General features: G+C 36.1%; 1 protein-coding gene across 4 annotated transcripts in view; it reads left to right on the forward strand.

Moving 5' to 3' along the window:
* The first annotated feature begins 1,002 nt into the window (after positions 1 to 1,002).
* nfat5b (nuclear factor of activated T cells 5b) overlaps positions 1,003 to 26,388 on the forward strand; it is a 106,953-nt gene continuing 81,567 nt past the window's right edge. For all 4 annotated transcript variants that reach the window (XM_056462372.1, XM_056462374.1, XM_056462373.1 and 1 more), the window contains exon 1: positions 1,003 to 1,279. In XM_056462372.1, coding sequence (XP_056318347.1) covers positions 1,207 to 1,279 — 73 coding nt within the window. In that variant the 5' untranslated portion in view covers positions 1,003 to 1,206. The remainder of the gene's footprint in view (positions 1,280 to 26,388) is intronic.

The raw sequence follows: 26,388 nt of genomic DNA on the forward strand, positions 1-26,388 counted from the left end.
AAACGAATGAATGAATGAATGAATGAATAATAAAGAAGGGCGCTGGTTCGAGTCCTAGCTAGGTCAGCTGGCATTTCTTTGTGGAGTTTGCATTTTCTCCACGTGCTCGTGTGGGTTTCCTTTGTGCTACAGGTTAATTGAATAAATTAAATTGGCTGTGTGTGTGTGTGTGTGAATGAGTGTGTATGGATGTTTCCCAGTACTGGGTTGCAGCTTTAAGAGCATCCGCTGTTTAAAACATATGCTGGATAAGTTGGCGGTTCATTCCGCTGCGGCGACCCCTGATGAAAAAAGGGACTAAGCCAAGGGAAAATTAATGAATGCTAAATATGTAATTTGCCTATATTGCCATAGCATATAGCAAAATCTTTATGGGTTTTTGGCTAATACATAAGAACATCGATGAACTCAATTTAAAATAATTTGAAAATGTAAACAAAATACTCCATCAACCGGTTTATTGTGGTCATTATGTCACAACAAGGAACTTTTTGGAGAAGAAATAAATTGTCAAAGGAGCCAAAATTGTCCAAAATTAAAGGTATTACTTTATTTTAATGGTCCTTTTTAACACATTTTGTTGAATTTAAGTTACATTGCATCTACATGCCAACCTATTCTCACATTAGATTATCAGTAGACTGTTAAATTGGGGTTAGGGTTAAGGTTAATGTAAGTTGACATGTATTTGCAAAGTTTAAAGTAAATTATATGTCTGTTAAAGGAGCAGTTTCAGCAGATATTTAGCAGACTGTCTTCTAATACAATTGAAAAGTAATTGGCAATGCAACTTTTAGTCAACAAAATGTGCAATAGGGATCATCAAAATAAGTCCAACTAAACTAAATGTAGGCTATTTGTTCAATCATCGTACATATCAGGCAGGTAAAGGTATCTGCGTTTAATCTAATTAAGCTCGGTGTGTTTTGCTCGTGAAGTGGTGACGCGTGAAGTGGGCGGGGCCGCGGAGGAAACAGACAAACTAAACAGTCGTGCTGGCTGACTGTATACACACACACACACGCATTACGAAGAGCGCCGAACGACACACACTTTATTTATGATTCTCAGAAGTGTCACTGCCTGCCTTTTCTATACATGGCTTTTGTTTTGCTATGTTTTTCGAGCTAAACGATGGCAGTTTGTTAGGAGCTGCGGTTGAAGAAAAAAATCTGTCATTTTTCTTGACGGGTCGGAGGCACTGCGATGCCCTCTGATTTCACATCGCTTTTTAGCGCGGATATCGACCTCGATTCGCCCAAGTCACTCTACTCCAAAGGTAAAGCACTTTCTGTTCACTTTCAAGACTCATACTTTAACTGTGTGCGCGCGCGCAGGCTGTGTTTCAAATCCTAGTGCGCTTCCTACCTAGACAGCATCACGCCCACTTCCCGAGTCAGCTCAGTTACCTAGGTAGTTTGCTGCTCACTAAGAGTTTGAACAGCCAGTGTGTGTCTCTGCACTGTCAAGCAGTTTTGTTGTTAGTTTATAATATTGTCCACGTGACAAGCGGGTTAATGGTGATCAAATAAGTGCTTGTGTGTGTGTTGATATACAAACACACTAAATGAGTGTTTGAGGGGGCGGGGTGTGTAGTAACTTGCATCAGCAAATCAGTCTCAATTTGGTTTAATAATATCTGTAATAGAGTAAGTGAATGAATGAGTAATACTGAAGTTCGTCAGACATGGTTAACAAACTATGGAGCCAGATTAGTCTCAAAAATAACATGTTCACAAAATAAAATATGTAAATTCAAAAACGCAAATTTATAGTAGAATTTCAAAACACAATTTGTAAATTCAAAGCACAATTCATAAATGCACACATCCATTTTGTACATTTAAAGCACAATTCATAAATACACACATCCATTTTGTACATTTAAAGCACAATTCAGAAATACACACATCCATTTTGTACATTTAAAGCACAATTCAGAAATACACACATCCATTTTGTACATTTAAAGCACAATTCATAAATACACACATCCAATTTGTACATTTAAAGCACAATTCATAAATACACACATCCAAGTTGTACATTTGTAGCACAATTACTTGTGAATTCGTAAATTGTGTTTTGTATTAATTAAATGTTTTGAATATTTATGAATTGTTTTAAATTTATGTACATGTGAATTGTGCTGTGGATGTATGAATTCTATTTTGTAAATGTGTTATTTTTGAGACCAATCTGGCTCCATAATAGACCTCCTCCTGATCGAGTTTGACTTTAAACCCATCAGAAAACACTTAGTGATTTAAATAAAAGAATAATTATGCATAATGCACTGTTAGAAAAATATAAGCAGCTTTAAACTAGCTCATTTCAACCCTTGGTTTGGTTTAATCATCCTCAAATGCTTTCTATATGTTTTTTGTGCATGCTCCGTCTCTTTTGGTGATATGGAAATATCACTTTTCGTAGCTCTCATCACGGCTTTCACAGAGGTTTAGACAGTGATTGAAAGCTAAATAGAGGTCTAAAATGAGTGATTATTTCATCTCTTAGAAAGAAGCCACTGATAATGTCAATGATGTTCAAGTTTGTATAACTGTATACAATTATTTTATAAAAAAAAACTAAATATTTTTTATTTTAGTGGATTTTTTGTACATTTTATGATTATTATTGTCATTATTTGCATTTTTTTATTCCAGTTTCAGTAATTTTAGTACTTATTTAAATGGTTTCTCTCCTTTCCGTATGCACCAGACACTTTCTAATCAACACTTCATATTTCTGGGAAAACATTGGACAGTTCATAAGTTCCGTTCACAGCAAGCTTGATAACTGTAAATATAAATATAACAATAAACATATTTGCGCTACGGGTGGTGCGGTGGCACAGTGGCTAGCGCTGTCACCTCACAGCAAGAAGGTCGCTGGTTCGAGCCTCGGCTGGGTCAGTTGGCATTTCTGTGTGGAGTCGTTCTCGCCGTGTTCGCGTGGGTTTCCTCCGGGTGCTCCAGTTTCCCCCACAACTCCAAAAACATGCGCTATAGGTGAATTGTGTAAGCTAAATTGTCTGTAGTGAATGTGTGTGAATGGGAGTGTATGGGTGTTTTCCAGTGATGTGTTGCAGGTGGAAGGGCATGAGCTGTGTAAAACATATGCTAGATAAATTGGCGGTTCATTCCGCTGTGGCTGCCCCTGATTAATGAAGAGACTAAGCCAAAAAGAAAATGAATGAATGAAATATATTTGTGCCTATGCTGACAAATTTTAACGACCTGTTTATCTGTTTAATTTAGCATTTTCATTTGGCATTACCCTCTTGTAAACAGATGTCAGTGTTTTAATAGCGGGTCTGACCAGTGAATGCAGCTCGTGTAATCAATCAGTATAAAGAGTTCAGCTATCAGTCAGTAAAGTAGAATAAAACAACACAAGTTATTTTCCAAACCAGGCAACAGAAAGATGCCAAAACTAGCACTGGATGCTGGAGGTACTTTGATTTTTATGCTTCAGATTACGAGCCTGGTGCCTCACAGCAAGAAGGTCACGAGTTCAAGGCCCAGCTGGGTCAATTGGCATTTCTGTGTGGAGTTTGCATGTTCTCCCCGTTTTGGTGTGAGTTTCCTATGAGTTCTCCGGTTTCCAGAAACATACAGTATAGGTGAATTGAATAAAATAAATTGGCCGTAGTTTACGTGTGTGAATGAGTGTGTATGGATGTTTCCCAGTACTGGGTTGCAGCTGGAAGGGCATCCGTTGTGTAAAACATATGCTGAAAAAGTTGGCGGTTCATTCCACTGTGGAAACCCCTGATGAATAAAGGGACTTAGCTGAAGGAAAATGAATGAATGAATGAATGAATGAGTTTGCGAGCCTGTCTTGCATAACTTCCATGTGTTTGTTATCATTTTTGCCCCATGGTATAACCATAACCAATTGTTTCCAAGTTAGTCATTATCTTTAAATCATCTTTGTAAATAAAAGAGTTTCTCTGCAATATCTTATGTAGCTTTAAATTGCGCAAGCTCTTTTTACCTGTATATTTATTCGGATGCTGAGTTTTGTAGTTTGCTAGCTGTGAAAAACTTGTTCTGAATGCTGTGTTTCTCTGTGAATATCGTTTCTCTAAATCATTGTTGTTATTTTTTAGAACAATGTTTTTATCAATATCTGTATAGTTTTCCTTTGTGTGAACAAGCTTCACGCAGGTGAGTGGGCTTGACAAACCACCTGTTTCTTCTCCATATGCACCGGACGCTTTTTTAAAAGCACCAAATGCTTCTTGAAAAATATGCAGTTCTGAGTGTGCTCCACACAGGTGAGTGAGCTTGACAAACCACCTGTATGACACACTCTCTTCACTCTGTAGTATGCGTGGAAGAAGAACTAAAACTAAACTAACTTAGACTTGTGATAGCATTTGTTTACTGCTGCTCTCTGATGAATTGAAAGTCACATAGAATAAAAGCATCTGCCAAATGAATAAATAAATTTGATTGTGATTTAATTTCTTGTTTTTAATGTTTTTTTCTCTAATATTTCAAAGTGTTTTCCGTTTTTATGTCCAAAGAGCAAAAAAAAGATATTAAATAGTTTTACTTTGAGATAACAATAACAGCCTGAACCTGGTCTGAATAACATTTAAACCAAATGCGTCTTGGAAAACGTGCAATTCTGAGTGTGCTCCTCACAGGTGAGTGAGCTTGACAAACCACTTGTAGGACACACTCTCCTCTCTGTAGTATGCATGGAAGAAGAATAAAAATCTAAACTAACTTGCATTTGTGGTAGCATTTATACTGCTGCTCTCTGATGATTTGAAGTGCTTTTTTTATCCTCACTTGTAAGTCGCTTTAGACAAAAGCATCTGCTAAATGAATTAAATAAATTTGATTGTGATTTAATTTCTTGTTTTTAATGTTTTTTTTTTTTCGAATATTTCAGTGTTTTCAGTTTTAATTTCCAAAGAGCAAAAAAAAAGATTTTAAATAGTTTTACTTTGAGATAACAATAACAGCCTGAACCTGGTCTGAATAACATTTAAACCAAATGCGTCTTGGAACGCGTGCAATTCTGAGAGTGCTCCTCACAGGTGAGTGGCCCTGACAAACCACTTGTAGGACACACTCTCCCCTCTGTAGTATGCGTGGAAGCAGAAAAAAATCTATACTAATTTATATTTGTGGTAGCATTTATATACTGCTGCTCTCTGATGAATTGAAGTCCATCTTTTATCCTCACTCGTAAGTCGCTTGAAATAAAAGCATCTGCCAAATGAATGAATAAATTTGATTGTGATTTAGCTTCTTGTTTTTAATGTTTTTTTTCTAATATTTCAAAGTGTTTTCAGTTTTTATTTCCAAAGAGCAAAAAAAAAAAGATATTAAATAGTTTTACTTTAAGATAACAATAACAGCCTGAACCTGGTCTGAATAACATTTAAACCAAATGCGTCTTGGAAAGCGTGCAATTCTGAGAGTGCTCCTCACAGGTGAGTGAGCTTGACAAACCACCTGTAGGACACACTCTCCCTCTGTAGTATGCGTGGAAGAAGAAAAAAATCTATACTAACTTATATTTGTGGTAGCATTTATACTGCTGCTCTCTGATGAATTGAAGTGCGTCTCTTATCCTCACTTGTATGTCGCTTTAGATAAAAGCATCTGCTAAATGAATGAATGTAAATGCGATTTAATTTCTCCTTTTTAATGTTTTTTTATTTCAAAGAGCAAAAAAAAAGATTTTAAATAGTTTTACTTTGTGATAACAATAACAGCCTGAACCTGGTCTGAATAACATTTAAACCAAATGCATCTTGGAAAGCGTGCAATTCTGAGTGTGCTCCTCACAGGTGAGTAAGCTTGACAAACCACCTGTATGACACACTCTCTTCACTCTGTAGTATGCATGGAAGCAGAAAAAAAACTAAACTAACTTATACTTGTAATTGCATTTACAGTATTTACTGCTGCCCTCTGATGATTTGAAGTGCTTCTTTTATCCTCACTTGTAAGTCGCTTTAGATAAAAGCATCTGCTAAATGAATGAATAAATTTGATTGTGATTTAGCTTCTTGTTTTTTTAAATAATAATATTTTTAGGGGTTTTCACCTTCATTTTGACAGGAAAGTAGAGAGATTGACAGAAAAGTGTGGGGAGCAGAGAGAGGGGTAGGATCAGCATAGGACCTCAAGGCAGGAATCGAACTTGGGTAACCGCGAACACCAGAGTGCATGTGTCGGTGCACTTTCCACTACACCATAGGCACCGACAATTTCTTGTTTTTAATGTTTTTTTTCTAATCTTTCAATGTGTTTTCAGGTTTTATTTTCAAAGAGCAAAGATCATATGTATACATATGAGAGCATAGATAAGAGAATATATTTTAAATAGTTTCACTTTGGGATAACAATAACAGTACCATGTCTGAATACCATTTAAAGCAGCAGTACACTTTAATATGAACTGGAAGTAACTCAAACGCACCGAAACCCTCACTGTGGTTGCCTCAAACATTGTTCTCATACTTAGAGAGTTATTATGGGCAGCATTCTCATGAAACACACCCTCTCTCTCAGATCTGCTATTGGTGCATTTTTAATTTCCTGTGCATTAGATGTGCCGTGTTTTTGTTTGTGTTGGGCATTTCAGCTTTACAGAGAGGCCGCAGTGTTCGATTCTAATTTGTGCAGTGATTTGATGTAGATTCTCCTCTTATTAGATAGGTTGTTCTTGAGGTGCGTAGTGTAGTATCCTGAATAAGGGCTTTAGTCACACATGTTATGTAAGACGCAGCCTAATCTCATTTGCAGTTCTTGGTAATAGTCTGCTGGCTGCCAGTGCTGCTTTTATTATTGTTGTTCTCTATTCAAAACATACAAAACTGTGTGGGAACATTGTTTAGTTGTTCTTGGCCAATGCATTTACACAGCTTTGACATTGATTTCTGCAAATGCTTATTTCGGACATGCGTGGGGATAAACAAAACAAACAAACAAACAAAAATAACTTATAATTGTGACTTTTTATCTTACAATCTTTTTTTACTTGCAGTTTTGAAAGTTTGTATTCCACAATTGCAAGTTGTTGCAGTCCCGATCTGTGAGAAATTAAGTTGCAATTCAGAGAAAAAGTCAAAACTAAAAGTCAGAACAGAATTGCATGAAAAAAGGTCAAAATTCTAAGTTTATACACATACTGTCTTGCTTTTTTCATGATTCTGACTTTTCTGAGCTTATATCTTAAAGTTTTGAGTCCTAACTTTCTTACTATTCAAACGTTTTTCTTAGAATTGCAAGTTAACATCTTGCAAGGTAGTTTTTATTTGCAGAATAGCACGCTTTGATTCAGAAAACATCACGATTTTCACATTTTCATCACCATTCTGAGTTTATGTCTCACAATTCTGAGATTATAAGCAATCTCACAGTTGTTTTCCCACAGTTCTGAGCTTTTATAACCTGCGACTTTGATTCTTCTGGAATTTTCTCCACACAATTGTGAGCTGTAATTCACCAGATGTTAATTCTCAATTGTGGGTTTGTCTCTCAAATGAATTTTTGCAAAAAGTCAGAATTCTGAACAATTTTAAGATAGTCAGTCTGAAAAGAGAGAATTGTGAAATATAAACTCACTATTTTTAGATAAAAAATCAGTCCAAAATGCCTGAATTGTAAACTATAAACTCACAATTTTAGGATATAAAATGAGTCTGAAAAGACAGAATTGTGAAATATTAACTCACTATTTTTAGATATAAAATCAGTCAGAAAATGTCAGAATTGTGAAATATAAACTAATAATTTTAGGTTAAAAAATGACTCTGAAAAATCTGAATTGTGGAATATAAACTTACTATTTTAAGATATAAAATCAGTTAAAAATGTCAGAATTGTGAAATAAAAACTCAGATTTTAACATTATAAAAGCCGTCAGAAAATTAAGAATTGTGAGATAAAATGTTAGTTACAGATATATATATATATATATATATATATATATATATATATATATATATATATATATATATATATATATATATTTATTTATTTATTTATTTATTTATTTATTTATTTTATCCCGTGAAACAAGCTTTCATTTATTTCTTCTGTTTACTGTTTGGTAACACAGTAAATTCATCTTTATCTGCTGGAATTTAACATATCTTTCAGTTCAACCAAAATTAGGAATCTAAAGTTGTTTCATTTGGATGGCACAGTGGCTCAGTGGTTAGGATCACAGCCTCACAGCAAGTAGGTCACTGGTTCGAGTCCAAGCTGGATCAGTTAATATTTCTGTGTGGAGTTTGCATGTTCTCCCTGTGTTTGCGTGGGTTTCCTCCGGGTGCTCCGGTTTCCCCCACAGTCCAAAGACAAGCACTATAGGACAATTAAATAAACTAAAATGGCCGTAGTGTATGAGTGTATATGGATATTTCCCAGTACTGGGTTGGGGTTGGAAGGGCATCCACTGTGTAAAACATATGTTGGATAAGTTGCCAGTTCGTTCTGCTGTGGTGACCCCAGATTAATAAAGGGACTAAGCCGAAGGAAAATTAATGAATGAATAAAATTAGCTATTTTAAGATATAAAATCAGTCTGAAAAGTCAGAATTGGGAAATATAAACTCACAATTTAACGTTATAAAATCAGTCTAAAATGCTAGAATTGTGCAATATAAACTCACTATTTTAAGTTATAAAATCAGTCCAAAATGGCAGAATTGTGAATTATAAACTCTCAATTTTAAGTTATAAAATCAGTCAGAAAATGCCAGAATAGTGAGATAAAACCTTGCAGTTTCCTTTTATTTATTTATTTATTTATTTATTTATTTATTTATTTTGTTATTTATTTGTTTATCCTGTGGTGGAAACCGGCTTCCATTTATTTCTCCAGTTTACTATTTGGTAACAGTAAATGCATCTTCATTTGGCTGGAATTCAATATATCTTTCAGTTCAACCACAATTAGGAATCTCAAGATGTTTCATTATCAGTAAAATGCATATTACAATCACTCATGTAATGCTAAAGACCCTGTCTATCAACAACAATGAATGGCTTTGCTTTAAGCTTCATAACAAGCACGTAAATAATACTGGCTGTATTATATAATATGTAGCACCCACCTGCTGCGTCTCTCAAAAGGACCTCTGACCCAGAGTAATAAATAAACAAGCTCCATATCCACTTCCTCTGGCCAGAAATCAGAGGTGACCACAAGGTTACACGGTGACGGGGTTAAAATCCTCTGTGTTATCAGGTGAACATGATAAGATCGGCCGTGAGACATTTTCCTTTTCTTTTAAAAAATAAATGAAGCAATGAACGTGAAGACGAATGATTTATTTATTTGTATATTGATGTGCCGAAGAATAACTGAGAAATACTTTATTTTAATGGATGTTTTGCTACAAGTTCAATGCATTTACTATAGTTGTAGCCTTAAATATGAATAATTGCTAGAACTGACCCTAACCATACAGATATATAGAAAGTACTCCGAGTCCTAGCTAATTAATGTAACTAGGTAATGTATTCACCTTATGCTCCGCGTATGAGTGGGCGCAGCCATTTGAATCATTTTGGCTCGAAACTTCCGGTCTCATTCACTTCCATTCATTTTTAAACGTTAAAAACAGCTCGTTTTGCTGCTTGGTGTTGCAAACTAATATTTTCTTATTATATTATTCTACTTTGACTGTATTCTAATGCAAACACTTGTTTGTAGAGTAAGAAGTTTGACCGTTTTTTGCCGTTTATTATTCCTAGTCATTTCTCCCATAGGCAGCTGAATCGGAAGTTCTAAAACAATCGCAAAAACGCACGCACTTCCGCACTGAAGAATAAGGTCAATAGATAGTGATTCAGTATAAAGGACATAACAAGATATAGCGCAACCTTAATTTACTCTAATTGACCAAAATAATGATCTTTTCAGTTTGTTAGTGTTAGTTTAGTATCAATAAACTATTATAATTTTGTTTGTTAAATATATTTGTATATGCTTACGTCATGCTTAATCACACTAAAACATGCTAATTCATACTAGAAACATGCTAATACACTAATTCATGCTAATAAGCTGTCTATCTATATATCCATCTATCAATCCATCTATACTTTTTCATCTATTTATAGATTTTTTTTTTTTACCTTTTCAAACTAAACAAACTACTTCCAACAGGCTTCCTCAAGCCACCATAAAGATTGTCTTCAAACCTTAATATCTAGTTTTAGATTAATAGTAAATTAAAAATATTTAAGTTATCTATATTTAAGTAATCAGTAAGTTATTATAGTTTTTTTGGTTAATATATTTTTGATTTTATGCTAACAACATGCTAATTCACACTAAACTTGTTAATTCATATTAGAAACATGCTAGCAACATGTTAATTCAATCATGGGACTAAACAAAGTTTCTCAAATCTACTTCTACTTGTTTAAGCCACCATACGTTTTGCCTTCAATTTTTAATATCTAGTTTTGAATTCATTCATTAATTTTCTTTTCAGCTTAGTCCCTTTATTAATCCGGGATCGCCACAGCAGAATGAACCGCCAACTTATCCAGCACATGTTTTACGCAGCGGATGCCCTTCCAGCTGCAACCCATCACTGGGAAACATCCATACACACTCATTCACACACATACACTACGGACAATTTAGCCTCCCCAAATCACCTGTACATGTCTTTGGACTTGTGGGGGAAACCGGAGCACCTGAAGGAAACCCACGCAATAAGGGGAGAACATGCAAACTCAGAAATGCCAACTGACCCAGCCGAGGCTCAAACCAGCGACCTTCTTCCTGTGAGGCGAACGTGCTGCCCACTGCGCCACCGTGCAGCCCCGTTTTAGGTTCATATTAACTTGAATAGGATACCTTACTACTAATCAATCAATATCAATATTGAATAGCAATGACACTTGCGACGTTATATTACTTAAGACTTTAAGACACTTTTTTCGGGTTTATATCCAACGTGTGCAATTTGGAGAGAGATGTGAATCTGTGTTGGAATACGTTACGTCATTCTAGTTCAACCAATAGCCGATCGCGGGCGGTGTTATGCAAAATAGAGTGTGGTGCTGCTGGGTATGTTTCTAATCTGTTCTGCTTTTATTCATACTGTTGTTGTGTATTTATTATCGTTTTCAGTTATTTGTCATGTAGGGCTGCATGATTAATCGAAAAAAGATCACAATCTCGATTCGAATCTACACACGATCTTAATTCAGCTTTTCTACGATTCAGCCAAATATATTTTCAAGGTCAGGAAAGAAGCAAGGCAGTCGCACAAGTCTTCACAGCAACATTGACACCTTCAAATGGCGTTAAAAATGTCACACACTGTATTTATAAGGTATAATTCACCCAAAAATATGTATTTTTGTTTTAATTTAATTTAAATTTAAATATGCGGCCGCGAAATCACACGTGAGATGACCGAGAGGGTTTGTTTACCTCAGAGAACGCGGAGCGTGTGTGCCCGTCAAAGACGCCTACTTTAGTGAACAGAAGTTGCATAGGCTGTGAATAACAGGTATTGAAGTTGTAAATAACGTTGTTTGTTGCACAGAGCGATCGTTTGAGGGCCGTACAGGAGGTTTGGTTAGCATGTATGTGTTTTTTCTCACAGTGACAGCAGCCATGAGCCGCACTCGGAAGTGAAAGTGAAACCTGTGCGCACATCATTTAAATGAATATGGCATTTTAGAGTTATGATTACGACAAGAATTTGATACGTTATTTTCTTTCTTAGCAAACACAGAGTGTTGTGCATTAAAATAAATGTTTACTGTGTCAGTATAACTACCCTAGCCTATATATAATGTTGAATATAATGCAAGAAGGAATCTGATAATGACAAAATTCTAATTTTACCAGTGAAAACAAATGGGCTTATAATGCTTTCAGTGGCAGATGACAAGCACACGTCTTAAACATAATAATTAAACTTTTTTAATTATGAATAGTTATATTCTGATGTCATCATTTTACTGTGAATTAACAAACAGGACATATTGAAATTCTGTTCAAGTCCACCATAATGACTGTACAAAAATAAGCATTTTAAGCAACAGTAGACCTACACACAGGTCTAATATTATTATTGTTGTTTTACCAAAGGTTTGAAAGTTAATAATAATAATAGTCTACTAATATTAACCTTTATTTTACATTTACAGAATCGTGAGAAAATCGTGATCTTGATTTTAAGCAAAAAAAAAATCGTGATTCACATTTTTGCCAGAATCGTGCAGCCCTACTGTCATGTATGAATTATACAGAGCTATTCTTTTAATGAAATGTGGAGGTTATTTTTTTTTATCACCGTTGTTTTGAATTGTATCGTATTTAATGGGGTTTGTGCATTGCGCATTGTTGAGCGACCACCTATATTGCCTGTTGGACGGGCCAGCACTGCACAAGAGACTTATTTTAGGTTTTCAAATACCGAAATACACATTAGTAGTAGCAGAACAACCCTTTACAGTTCATGAAATGCACTACGGTTGTCTGTGAAAAGGGCAATGATCATATTAAGCATAATCTGACAATATACCTCATACAGTAAACACAATGTATGCATGATTAGACATTTTGTGCTGTCTGTAACTACTTTTGCACATATTTGTCAGTTTAAGATGATGATCTGTTCACACTGGAAATCTGATATCTGGCCACATTTATAACAGCAATGTTAACAGCTATGCAACAAAATCAGATCTGAGAAAAAATCTGATTTGAGCACTAAGCCTCGCAGTGTGAACGTATCCTAAATGGTTATAAGAGACATGTTTAAGGGATTATATGCAACATCCTTCATGTATTCTCTTAGATAAGGAGAGATCTCCACTTAAGTATCATACTTCGAAGGAAAATGTGCTTTATGTATTAGAAAGCATGAAGCATCAGAATCGGTATCGGTCGATCACGATGACAAGGAATCTGTACTGTGTATCAGCTGCAAATTCCTGATCAGAGCATCCCTATTAAGCAGACAAAGAACACTTTATATATTACATTACTTATATATTAGCAACTACTAAACTAATATTCACTATGGATTTGTTTAAGTTATTCCTTTTGATGAAATTTCCTGTCCTTTTAATTGCTGCTTTCCCTCCTAATGTTTCCAGGCTTTCCATAAACATCCAGTCCCTTTTCTTTTCTTTTTTTTATAATTATTTTTTTAAGAGTTTTCACTTTTATTGACAGGACAGTGGAGATTTACTGACAGGAAAGTATGGTTAGCAGAGATAAAGAAAGGATTGGCAAAGGACCTCGAGCTGGGAATCGAACTTGGGTCGCCTCGAGCACCTGGGTGCTATGTGTCGACGCACTAACCGCTAGGCTATTGACGCCAACGATCCAGTCACTTTTCTAAACTGTTTTCTTAATCTGTCTTTATGCATTTCATGTAGTTTCTCAGTTATTAAGAATGACTGAAACAGCATGAAGAATAATCCTAAAAGCAATATAAGTGTTATAGATGGCGGACAAGAGTGTTGACGTGCAAGTTTTAAAAAGCATGAAGAGGGGGCCTCTGGGAAACAGGCAATCTTTCTAATGAGCTTATTTAAAGTAGTCGGTAGATTAGGCTTTTTTTTTTCCCCCTCATAGACCCGGGCCAGTTTTTGTTCTGTCATCGCTGGTGTTTGCTCTTTCAGTATTCCTGTCACTCTCTGACATCTGCAGTTGACCTTTTCCCATTGTTGTTTCCCCTGCTGTGCGGATCTCTCAGACTGGACTGGCTAATGAGCTCTTGTGTCGTGTGACGGCAGACGACACATCGGGATAAGCGTTCGGCTGTACATTGGGAGAAGCATGGCCCAACAAACGGCCCGACGATGTGGCTCGTGGATTTATTTTTAGCTATAGATGTTGTTTGGTATGTGAAGTGGTGGGGGCACTGCTTTCAAAACACATTGTCCGGCGCGAGTGTTGCTGTGCGATGTGGGATTGATTTCCAGCCAAGACCTGATTATTTCCATGCAGCTGATCACTGTTTTCTATAGAGACAAATCCTGTTTTCATTCGCCGGATTAGATCCCTGCGTTCATTATATGTATGTGCCATAGAGTCAGTCAATTGACTCTTGGAAGTCAGTGAGTAATAAACATGATATTATTAAGAATGTGAAACAATTTTAATATACTGTTTTGTGTTTTTTAAAATATAGGTCAAAGTTGAGACATTCCCCTTTGGTGTCTGCATCAAATTAAAGCAACAATATGTGAGATTTTTCTTTGATTCAGATATACACTCACTGGCCACTTTATTAGGTACACCTGTCCAACTGCTCGTTAATGCAAATTTCTAATCAGCCAATCACAAGGCAGCAACTCAATGCATTTATGCATGTAGACATGGTCAAGACGATCTGATGCAGTTCAAGGCAAAGAAAGGAGAAGAAAGGTGATTTAAGTGACTATAAACGTGGCATGGTTGTTGGTGCCAGACGGGCTGGTCTGGGTATTTCAGAAACTGCTGATCTACTGGGATTTTCACGCACAACCATCTCTAGGGTTTACAGAGAATAGTCTGAAGAAGAGAAAATATCCAGTAAGTGGCAGTTCTGTGGGGCCTTGTTGATGCCAGAGGTCAGAGGAGAATGGCCAGACTGGGTCGAGCTGATAGAAAGGCAACAGTTACTCAAATAAGCACTCGTTACAACCAAGGTATGGAGAAGAGCATCTCTGAGCACACAACTTCTCGAACCTTGGGGCGGATGGGCTACAGCAGCAGAAGACCACACCAGGTGTCACTCCTGTCAGCTAAGAACAGGAATTAGAGGCTAGAATTCGCACAGCCTCACCAAAACTGCACAATGGAAAATTGGAAAATCGTTGCCTGGTCTGATGAGTCTCGATTTCTGCTGCAACATTCGGATGGTACGGTCAGAATTTGGCATCAACAACATGAAAGCATGGATCCATCCTGCCTTGTATCAAGGGTTCAGGCTGGTGGTGGTGGTGTAATGGGATATTTTCTTGGCAAACTTTGGGCCCATTACTACCAACTGAGCATTGTGTCAACACCACAGCCTACCTGAGTATTGTTGCTGACCATGTCCATCCCTTTATGACCCCAGTGTACCCGTCTTCTGATGGCTACTTCCAGCAGGATAACGCCATAAAGTACGAATCATCTCAAACTGGTTTCTTGAACATGACAATGAGTTCACTGTACTCAAATGGCCTCCACAGTTACCATATCTCAATCCAATAAAGCACCTTTGGGATGTTGTGGAACGGGACATTGGCATCATGGATGTGCAGTCGACAAATCTGCAGCAACTGCGTGATGCTATCATGTCAATATGGAGAAAACTCTCTGAGGAATATTTCCAGTACCTTGTTGAATCTATGCCACGAGGGATTAAGGCATTTCTGAAGGCAAAAGGGGTCCAACCCGGTACTAGTAAGGTGAACTTAATAAAGTGGCCGGTGATTGAACAAAAACCACTAGATAAGTGTGATTTTGCTGACTTATAATTGCATTATATTGCATCAATTTCTGACATAATAATTGAGGACAATTCACAATATAAATTAGAGAGTACAGGAATGTTTTATCAATAAATCTATATTTAATACATTTATTTGTTGTTTAATTTATGTGCTTGCACATATTTAAGATGTAGGGAGAATTGAAATTTTTAAGGCAATTAAATAAAAAAAAAGTTGAGTTGTCCTGTTTGATTGAGTGCAATGTGAGCTTGATTTAGTCAAATCACAATGAAATCACACTCTGTCTTTCAAAAGGTGTTGAGTTTTTGTTCCTGGAAGGTATTTTCGGTATTGTCATTCATGAAGGTTGCTCCATGGAAAGTGTCAGTAAAAATAGTTCAGTCTAATTACAGTCTATTTTGTCGTGTATTTGTGCATGCTCTTGTGTTGATCTTCAATGAAGCATGCTATTACCATGGCATCAGATTTAAAGGAACACTCCACTTAAATTTTACAAATCTATTAAATAGCAACTTTTCATTTTCTGTCGGCCTTAGTACATGATGTAACTACAGAAGTGTCAGTAGGAAAATTATCCAATTTTTTAAAATGCTAATGGTCTAATCTGATTCAATGGTTTACGCTAAGCTAAAGCTAAAGGTGTTTCCCCCAGAAAAGTTATCAGTAAACTATTATAGTTTTTGATTTTATGCTAACAACATGCTAATTCACACTAAAACATGCTAATTCATACTAGAAACATGCTAGCAACATGCTAATTCATACTGGAAACACGCTTATAACACAAATTTATGCTAATAAGCCAAGTCTGTCTGTCTGTCTGTCTCTCTGTCCGTCTGTCTATCTATCTATCTATCTATCTATCTATCTATCTATCTATCTATCTATCTATCTATCTATCTATCTATCTATCTATCTATCTATCTATCTATCTATCTATCTATCCGTCTGTCCGTCCGTCCGTCCGTCTATCTATCCATCTATCCATCTATCCATCTATCTATCTATCTATCTATCTATCTATCTATCTATCTATCTATCTATCTATCTATCTATCTATCTATCTATCTATCTATCTATCTATCTATCTATCTATCTATCTGTCCGTCCGTCCGTCCGTCCGTCCATCTGTCCATCCATCCGTCTATCCATCTGTCTGTCTGTCTGTCTGTCTGTCTGTCTGTCTGTCTGTCTGTCTGTCAGACTAAACAAACTACTTACAACAGGCTTTATCAAGCCACCATAAAGTTCCCCAATCAATGGTTTATGCTAAGCTATGCTAAAAGTGTTCCTGCCAGAATCCAACTATGGTTGATTGGATACAAAAATCAGTCGCTCCCTGTATGCTTTATTAATTTCCGATGCTGTCTTGATTGACAGAAAAGAGCTTTCCACATTTTCAAACAGCTTTTCTTCTAATATTGACTTTTGCAGAACAAAATTAGTCCTGAGTGGTGTGGCCTGTAGAGATGCTTGGTGAATTGCATTTCACAGTTTGCTGAAATGTACCAGTCGACTGTATGTGCCAACATCAGAAGTGCTATCTGCCTAAGTTGGCCTGTGTGTTCGCTAAATCGAGCTTACCTGTTAGGAAACTCAGTTGTGCTACTTTTGTGTGTGATATTCAAAGCTGTTGGAAAATAGCTTCACTGATAAAAAGAATATTAATGTTTAAATTGTGCATATCTACAGTGACTGGCTATGACTGGAAAAAAGCAGCCATTGACTTTCATAGGTGTCCGCAGTGTCTTAAAAAGTATTAAAAGTTGATCCAAATCAATTTATAGAAATTGAAGGCCCTAAAATGTCTTAAATGTTATGTTACAAGGTATTACATTTTGTAACAGTTTTGATTTTACAATGTATAGTTTAGGGCTGGGTAAATCTGTATTTATTGACCTAACATCATTGTCAATAACAATAAAAAAATTCAGTATGAAGTTTCGGTATGAAGGCTTTTATTGTGAAGTTTTATTAAAATGTTGCTGATCGTGCGCCTTGGAAGCAATGCAAATAAGCTTAGGGTGTAAGTTTGTCATTTCCAATGGAGGCACGTGACTCACATAAGAGCAACGTACACGTAGTTTAAAAACATCTGAACTTTTCCGATTGCCCCAAGCACACTGCAAATCATGTAAGTAGAACGAACCAATCTGCTTCACACTTTGCATGGAATATACACATTTCAGTAATAATGGTAGACTAATTACCTCAGACAAAACTCTGCAGTGCTTTTTACTTAATCTTGTATCAGAGCTGCAGCAATGGTTTGTCCATTTGTCATCCCGATCCTCTGAGAAAACGGTTGATGGTCGCCTAGGTACGAGAGATGCCAGGGAAGCGCGAGCTCAAAGCGCATTGTAAATGGTGAAGGAAACCATGCGCTCACGCTTGTCACTTCAGGTCAGAATAACAACAAACGTGAAAATGAGTGCCGTATAGCAGCAGTGAAAACATTGTAAATAAAAAAGGATGTAAGGATGTCGCCAGAGTGGCTTTTTGGTTTCTTTTCTTGTGCATCCCATCCACTAGCACCCCATCTGAAAGATGTTTTAGCATTTTTTTTTTTGCTAAAAAGCTCAAGTTTGAGGTTTACTGTATCATTATTATTCACACCTTAAAGTTTGCTTTAATTGTTCAGTATTTACCAGTATTTACCATTGCACACACTTTGTAACATTTTATTTATCAAGTTTAAGAGTCTCTTTAACACTTACGTTTATTTTATAATAAAGAGATTAGATATTTTGTTTAAATATTTTAGTTTTTGACTATTGATTCTATTTTCCTTAGTAATGTTGGTAAATTCAAAATAAAGTGGTTAAATAAATAAAAAAAAATCCCAATATTCCTAAATGTATTGTTGTTTAATTATGTTAAGTTATGTTAATTATTGTCAATAATTATCAATACAGAATGATATGAAACATTATATTGTGATATTTTTTTTTTGCAATATCGCCCAGCTCTAGTAATAGTTGTATGCTAAAATTTGCCTGAATTTGATCTGCCAGTATTGGGATGCTGCATAGTTTATGAAATTGATAAAATCCTGCTAGATTTGACATCACGCTGCTTTGTTTACTTCAGTAACCAAGGCAACACCGTGACACTACCTGACAAAAATTTTGTCGTCGATCCCAGTTGTAAGAGCAACAAATAATAACTTGACTTTTAGTTGATCATTTGGAAAAGTGGCAGAAGGTTGAATTTTTTTTATGTTTATTTATTTTTTTTTTTTGATGAATCATCTGTTGAATTGCATCCCAATCATCACAAATCCTGGCAGAAGACCTATTGGAACCCGTATGGACCCAAGATTCTCACAGATATCAGTCAAGTTTGTTAAAGGAATAATCATGGTTAGGGGTTACACTCAGTATAGGGGCGTGCGAGGGGATTGGCCAGCCCAGTCACAAGAAATGAACATTATTGAGCATGTCTGGGGTAAGATGAAGGAGGAGGCATTGAAGATGAATCCAAAGGATCTTGATGAACTCTGGGAGTCCTGCACGAATGCTTTCTTTGCCATTCCAGATGACTTTATTAATAAGTGATTTGAGTCATTGCAGAGATGTATGGATGCAGTCCTCCAAGCTCATGGGAATCAAACATAATATTAATTATTTCTCCACTACACCATGACTTTATATTCTATACTGGACATTATTTCTGTTTAGTGACAAGACTTTTGTCTAATCAAAGTCAGACCTTACTGTCCTAATTAAATAATTAAAAATCAAGACATGATCATATTTTATTTTGGTAAAATAAGTGTAATCTAGAGGTCTTTGCCTTTCATATAAGCCACTTCTGATACCAAATGATCAACTAGAAGTCAAGTTATTATTTGTTGTTCCTAAAACTTAGATAGGCGACAAGACTTTTGTCAGGTAGTGTCTTTGATTAATGTTTTAGTTCAGGATTCATTTCTTACAGGCAGTATTTGGTAAATATACTGTTAAAAAAGTTAAAATGTCGCCAATGTTACCGGTGGAAACCTAAAGTGGCGATGAGGTTTTAAAATGTATGAAAAGAGTCTTTAAGAAGGTCTTAAAAGGTATTAAATTTTGTTCAATCTAATACCTTTATATACCTTGCTATAGTATTTTTTGTTCCTACTATGGATACCAATGTGTTTTCGCAATATATTATGTTTCGTGTTTAACAGACGAAAGACTTCATAAACGTTTACTATCACTTGTGTGAGTAAATGTTATGCAACTATCCCTTAAAGCTCAGCTGTTTTTTTGTGTACAGTATATGGAGGAATGAACTGTTTGATTTATGAAATGCTTAGTAATTTAGTACTGTAGCTCTTTGTTCCTCTGCCTGTCTAATGTGAAGGTGATGCTCTCATGCCCCACTAACTCCTGCCTCAAAATTCTTTGGTAGTTAATGTTTAACACTAACCAAACTGTAATTTAAAGAGGCCAAGAAAAAAATAAAAGAGTTGCTGACTCTGGGTCAAAATATTACCTCCCCCACTATTTACCGTGCACACTCTGGATGTTGTTTTAGAGCCAACAAAGAAATGCATGAGTGGTTAAACTATATCAGCAGCCCCTGGCAACCCCAGCACACCTAAAGCACAGGACTTGTATTTTTCCCCATCTTCAGCTTAAAGAAAACCCCACAAATATCTAGTGTCTGTGTTAAGTGCTGATCCATCAATCCACAGGACCATCCTTCAGAGTAAAAAATAAATAAATACAATTAACTAAGTAAACTGTGGTTTGATTTATTTACCATTTATTTACAGTTCTGAGATTTCATGTCTAAAAATGCATCATTATTCTCTCTTGAATGTATTCTGAGCTATAGTTATTAAAAGCAGACGTCGCTGTAGGCTAGTTTCCAACAACATACGGCAAACTAGGCTAATTTTTAACAACAGATGGCGCTCTAGGCAAGTTTTTAACAACTGATGGCGCTCTAGGCTAGTTTTTAACAGCAGATGGTGCTCTAGGCTAGTTTTTAACAACTGATGGTGCTCTAGGCTAATTTTTAACAACAGATGGCGCTCTAGGCAAGTTTTTAACAACTGATGGTGCTCTAGGCTAGTTTTTGACAGCAGATGATGCTCTAGGCTAGTTTTTGACAGCGGATGATGCTCTAGGCTAGTTTTTAACAGCGGATGATGCTCTAGGCTAGTTTTTAACAGCGGATGATGCTCTAGGCTAGTTTTTAACAGCAGATGATGCTCTAGGCTACTTTTTAACAGCAGATGATGCTCTAGGCTAGTTTTTAACACCGGATGGTGCTCTAGGTTAGTTTTTTTAATGACGGTTGATGTTCTAGGCTAGTTTTTAACAGCAGATGATGCTCTAGGCTAGTTTTTAACAGCGGACACTGTTCTAGGCTAGTTTTTAACTACAGACAGCGCTCTATGCTAGGTTTAACAGTGGATGGGGCTCTAGGCTAGTTTTAAACAGCTGACAGTTCTCTAGGCTAGTTTTTTTAATGGCGGTTGATGCTCTAGGCTAGCGTTTAACAGCAGACACTGCTCTAGGCTAGTTTTTAACAGTGGATGGCCCTCTAGGCTAGTTTTTAACACCGGATGGTGCTCTAGGTTAGTTTTTTTTTTTTAAAGGCGGTTGATGCTCTAGGCTAGTTCCTAACAGCAGTTGATGCTCTAGGCTAGTTTTTAACAACAGATGATGCTCTAGGCTAGTTTTTAACTACAGACTGTGCTCTAGGATAGTTTTTAACAGTGGATAGCGCTCTAGGCTTGTTTTTAACAGCTGATACCACTCTAGGCTAGTTTTTAACAGCAGATGATGCTCTAGGTTAGTTTTTAACTACAGATGGCGCTCTAGGATAGATTTAACAGTGAACAGCACTCTAGGCTAGTTTTTAACGGCGGATGATGCTCTAGGCTAGTTTTTAACAGTAAGTGATGTACTAGGCTAGTTTTTTTAACAGCAGATGGCACTCTAGGCTTGTACACCATTTACTGTTGAAAACTAGCCTAAAGCATCATCTGCTGTTAAAAACTCTTTAAAACTCTTTTCAACAGCTGATAGCACTCTAGGCTAGTTTTTAACAGCGGATGACACTCTAGGCTATTTTTTTAACAGCGGATGATGCTCTGGGCTAGTTTTTAACACTGTATGGTGCTCTAGGCTAGTTCTTAACAGCGGATGGCGCTCTAGGCTAGTTTTTTGAACAACAGACTGTGCTCTTGGATAGCTTTTAACAGCGGATGTCGCTCTAGGCTTGTTTTTAACAGCGGATGTTGCCCAAGGCTAGTTTTTTAGTAGTGGATGATGCTCTAGGATAGTTTTTAACAGGGGACATCGCTCTAGGCTAGTTTTTACTAGCAGATGGTGATCTAGGCTAGCTTTTTACAGCAGTCAGTGATCTAGGCTAACTGTACATACAAATGCTCACAAAGAAGAGTTTATGCGTGTTTAGCCGAGTCATGCGAGTTGGATTTTATGTCATGAGATTAAAGATGCAGTATGAAAGATTGACACCCATTGATTGAACTACTGAACTATTGAAGTACTGATATACTGATACTGAAGAATGAGTCTGTGCAAGTTTCCCACTGACATTTCGAGTGTTGTACTGCAAAGATTACATCAATTTGCATATGCAAACCGGTTAAAGCTCTTTCAATAAACTGATTTTTTATAGTTATCAGTGTATCGGTTTGCATGTAAGAAAGCTCAATAAGTCTGACGACTTAACCTTCAATTGATGTCAAATGTCTTTTGATGTCAAATAGTCTTTGAATGATTAAATTAATATATTAGTAAAACATATTTCAGGGTTACTGCAGGGTCTTAAAAAGTCTTAAAAGCCTGAAATTTACTGAAATATTGTGTTGTAGGTCTTTAAAATCTTTTTTTTTAAACCGGTCTTAATTTTCCTTTTTTTCATGCCACTCAATCTGGCAAACACCCACACAAATCACCAACAGTCCATCTCAATAAAACTTTTTACTTTTTATTTCAAAATGAATGTAATTTATAACTCAATTTACCATAATGGTTTAATTATCTTCCTTACAATAACATTTGTTTAAAAGTTCTCTGTGTATTTAGTGCTGAGGACACTGACCTGGACAGATTATTGTGCATACATTTAGTTTATTATTCATTCATTCATTTTCCTTCAGTAAAGGCCCTTTATTCATCAGGGGTAGCCACAGTGAAATGAACCGCCAACTTATCCAGCATATGTTTTCCACAGTGGATGTCCTTTCAGCCACAACCCAGTACTGGGAAACAGCCATACACACTTATTCACACACATACAGTTAAAGTCAGAATTATTAGCCCCCACTGAATGTTTTTTCTTTTTTAAGTATTTCCCAAATGATGTTTAACAGAGCAAGGAAATTTCCACAGTATGTCTGATAATATTTTTTTCTTCTGGAGAAAGTCTTATTTGTTTTATTTCAGCTAGAATAAAAGCAGTTTTAAATTTTTTAAAAACCGTTTTAAGGTCAATATTATTAACCCCTTTAAGCAATATATTTTTTTCGATAGTCTACTGAACAAACCATCATTATACAATATCTTGCCTAGTTAACCTAATTAACCTAGTTATGCCTTTAAAAGTCACTTTAGGCTGTATAGAAGTGTCTTGAACAATATCTAGGAAGATATTATGATAGTATGTTTAAAAATGTGTCGAAAAAATTTTTCCCCAGAAATTGGGGAAAAAAATAAACAGGGGTGCTAATAATTCAGGGGGTTTAATATTTCTGACTTCAACTGTACTCTACTGCCAATTTAATTTATTCAATTCACCTATATCACGTCTTTAGACTGTGGGTGAAACCGGAGCACCCGGAGGAAACCCACGCCAACACGGGGAGAACATACAAACATACAAATGCCAACTGACCCAGCCAGGACTCGAACCAGCGACCTTCTTCCTGTGAGGTGACAGTGCTACCACTGAGCCACCGTGTCACCTTTAGTTTATTATAGATTTTTCCTTTAAAAGCATTTGTCCATTTTTTGTTGAAAAAAGTGTATATTTACAAGTAGAGCTTGCTTGTTTTGACACAATATTTAAAATATTTTGCTAAGAAATATCTAAAACATAAAAATGGTATTATTAAATTACTATTGGATTATTAAATGTATTAAATTATAATAAGTCTTTTGATAGGGCAAATACAAATATTTTCCATCTGGGCTATTCGAAAAACTCCTTAGCATTTAGCCCTGTATGAGTCTAAAATTTCATTCATAATAGTCTTAAAAATGTCTTAAAGTTTTACATTTAACTTAACCCTGTATTTTGTACCTTGAAATTTAAATGTAACAAATAAATTATTTTTAAACTCATGTGGAAAAGAGTTCATTGAGCTGATAAATAGTTAACCTTTTGATTTTTATTAGGTTCAGGCTAACATGAATGTCCTAAATATAACCACCAATAATGTCACTTGACACTTTTGACATTTCAGTGTGTGTGAAACAGTGAAAAGTGAAACATGTTTTGTCTCAGAGTTGGAATCATTTCCTTTTTATTGTTCCTCAATGTCTTATTAAAAGCATTTTACTTATTAATGTGCGGTTTTTTTTAGCTTCTGTTGTTATCAGGAGTTTATAAAAAGTGAAACTCTTGGACTCCTTGACCCAGACACTTTATGAACCCACAAACCATGTGTTAAATATGCAGGAAGTTAAGCAAAGATCCAAGGAGTTGGTTTTCCATTGGCTGATGAGAAACACTTGGGTTACAGGATCGACTTTCTTCTTAAACCCAGAGCCACATCAGCCAACGTGTTTCCTTGTGTCACAGTAGTCTCTGTTTCCATCCACATATTTTTATGCTCATTTTGAAATATAGCATGGCATCACGGTGGCGCAGTGGGTAGCATGATCGCCTCACAGCAAGAAGGTCGCTGGCATTTCTGTGTGGAGTTTGTATGTTCTCCCCGTGTTCGTGTGGGTTTCCTCTGGGTGCTCCGGTTTTCAGTCCAAAGACATGTGGTATAGGTGAATTGGGTAAACAGAATTGTCTGTAGTGAATGTGTGTGATTGATAGCGTTTGGGTGTTTCCCAGTGATGGGTTGCTGGAAGGGCATCCGCTGCGTAAAACGTATGCTGGATAAGTTGGCGGTTCATTCCGCTGTGGCGACCCCAGATTAATAAAGGGACTAAGCCGAAAAGAGAATGAATGAAATATAGCATAGAAAACTACTGATTGGAAATGCACATAAAGGGCTCTATTTTGACGATCCATGCGCAAAGTCCAAAGCGCAGGGCGCAAACCGTTAACCGTTAACCGTTAACAGGGCGTTAACAGGGCGTTAAGGCCGTGTCAGAATCCACTTTTGCTATTTTAAGGACGGCCGTGGTGCATGGTCTAACAGGGTTGAGCTTATTCTCTTAATGAGTTATAGATGTGTTTTGAGTATAAACCATCCAGAGTCTCATCTCCCATTCCCTTTAAGAGCCAGTTGTGCCGCGCCATAGCGCATTTGTTATTTACATGGCGGACTTTGTAAGTGGAAAAACTGAACGCTTCACTCGCGAGAAAACAGTTAAACAGAGCATCTACAGCGCGAGAATGAGAGATGAGCCTCTTCATTGTTTGCTTTCGCTTTCACTCTCGTGGATAGGGAAACGTGTTGTACGCACAGACATCCATTAGCCTATACGTAATTAATTTTGTTTGTTAAGCTCAAAGATTTGTTTCAAAACTATTTCTAAATTCAGTTCTAATTTCCACCAAACTAATAAATGAACAATAATAACGAAGTGTGGTCAAAAAACTGAGTTATATCCTAATACACATGCTGTGCCCCAATTGGTCTAAAACCTGACAGGTGGACAAATATATGCTTGTTTTTAATAAAATGAATATAAATATGCATATAATGAATAATACTGCTAATAATGATAACATTATACAAAAGCAAATTGTTATGAATAAACTGAAAAAGCCCCCCGAGATGAAGAAGGCATGAATGTATGGTTTTTATATTTATGTAGGCTAGAAAATAATATGTTTTGTAATATTTTAATCCTTTATATTTATATCCTATATATGTCCTTATTATATTTTATATATATCCTTAATATTTTAATTTTTTTTCATTTGTAAAGATATTTGTGTATTGCTGTACATCCTGTGTGTATAAAGCAATGTGTAAGCGAGGCGGACTACTAACGCACTCTGCGCTGGACAATAGACCAGCTTTAATCTGGTCTATAGAACCGTCTATTTAAGTTCCTCAAAATAGCAAAGCGCCAGCAATGCGCCTCAACACGCCTCCTTTTTTAGACCAGAACGCCTTTGGGTGCACATATGAGCGCAAATGCATTTGCTATTTAAACAGCGTGCGCCAAGCTGAAACTAGCAAACAACAATTGCGTCGCGCCTTGCGCCAAAATCTTCAAATAGGCGTAAAGAAATGTATGCGCTCTACTAAGGTGAATAAGTTTAAATTCAATTTAAAGTTGCATATGTGGAAGTAAACATGAATGGAAACACATTTGTAACCCTCCACTACTAAACCAGCTATAAGTGTCAGTTTTTGGAAATTGAATAAATATAAATATGAATATGGAATATGAATAAATAAGCTTGTAATTAATGTAACCTGTTTTCTTTTTTAAACCTTGAATATGTGGGTTTAAAAAAATCTAAATTTTGAGGAAATTTCATTTGAAGTTATTACTAAATGTATATTAACAATCAAAAATTAAGGTTTGATATATTTACAGTAGGAAATTAGCAAAATGTCTAAATGGAACATGATCAATATTCAATCAATCAATCAATCTTTATCATTGTTTGTCTCCCTAAGGGGAATAAGGAGAACAAGTAGGCCTACTGACACCTAGGATTTAATTAATAATAATAATTATAATAATATTAATAATAATAGGGGCGACACGGTGGCAGTAGAGTTTGCATGTTCTCCCTGTGTTCGTGTGGGTTTCCTCCGTGTGCTCTGGTTTCC

Source organism: Danio aesculapii, chromosome 7, assembly GCF_903798145.1.
Source record: "Danio aesculapii chromosome 7, fDanAes4.1, whole genome shotgun sequence".
Classification (NCBI taxonomy): Eukaryota; Metazoa; Chordata; class Actinopteri; order Cypriniformes; family Danionidae; genus Danio; species Danio aesculapii.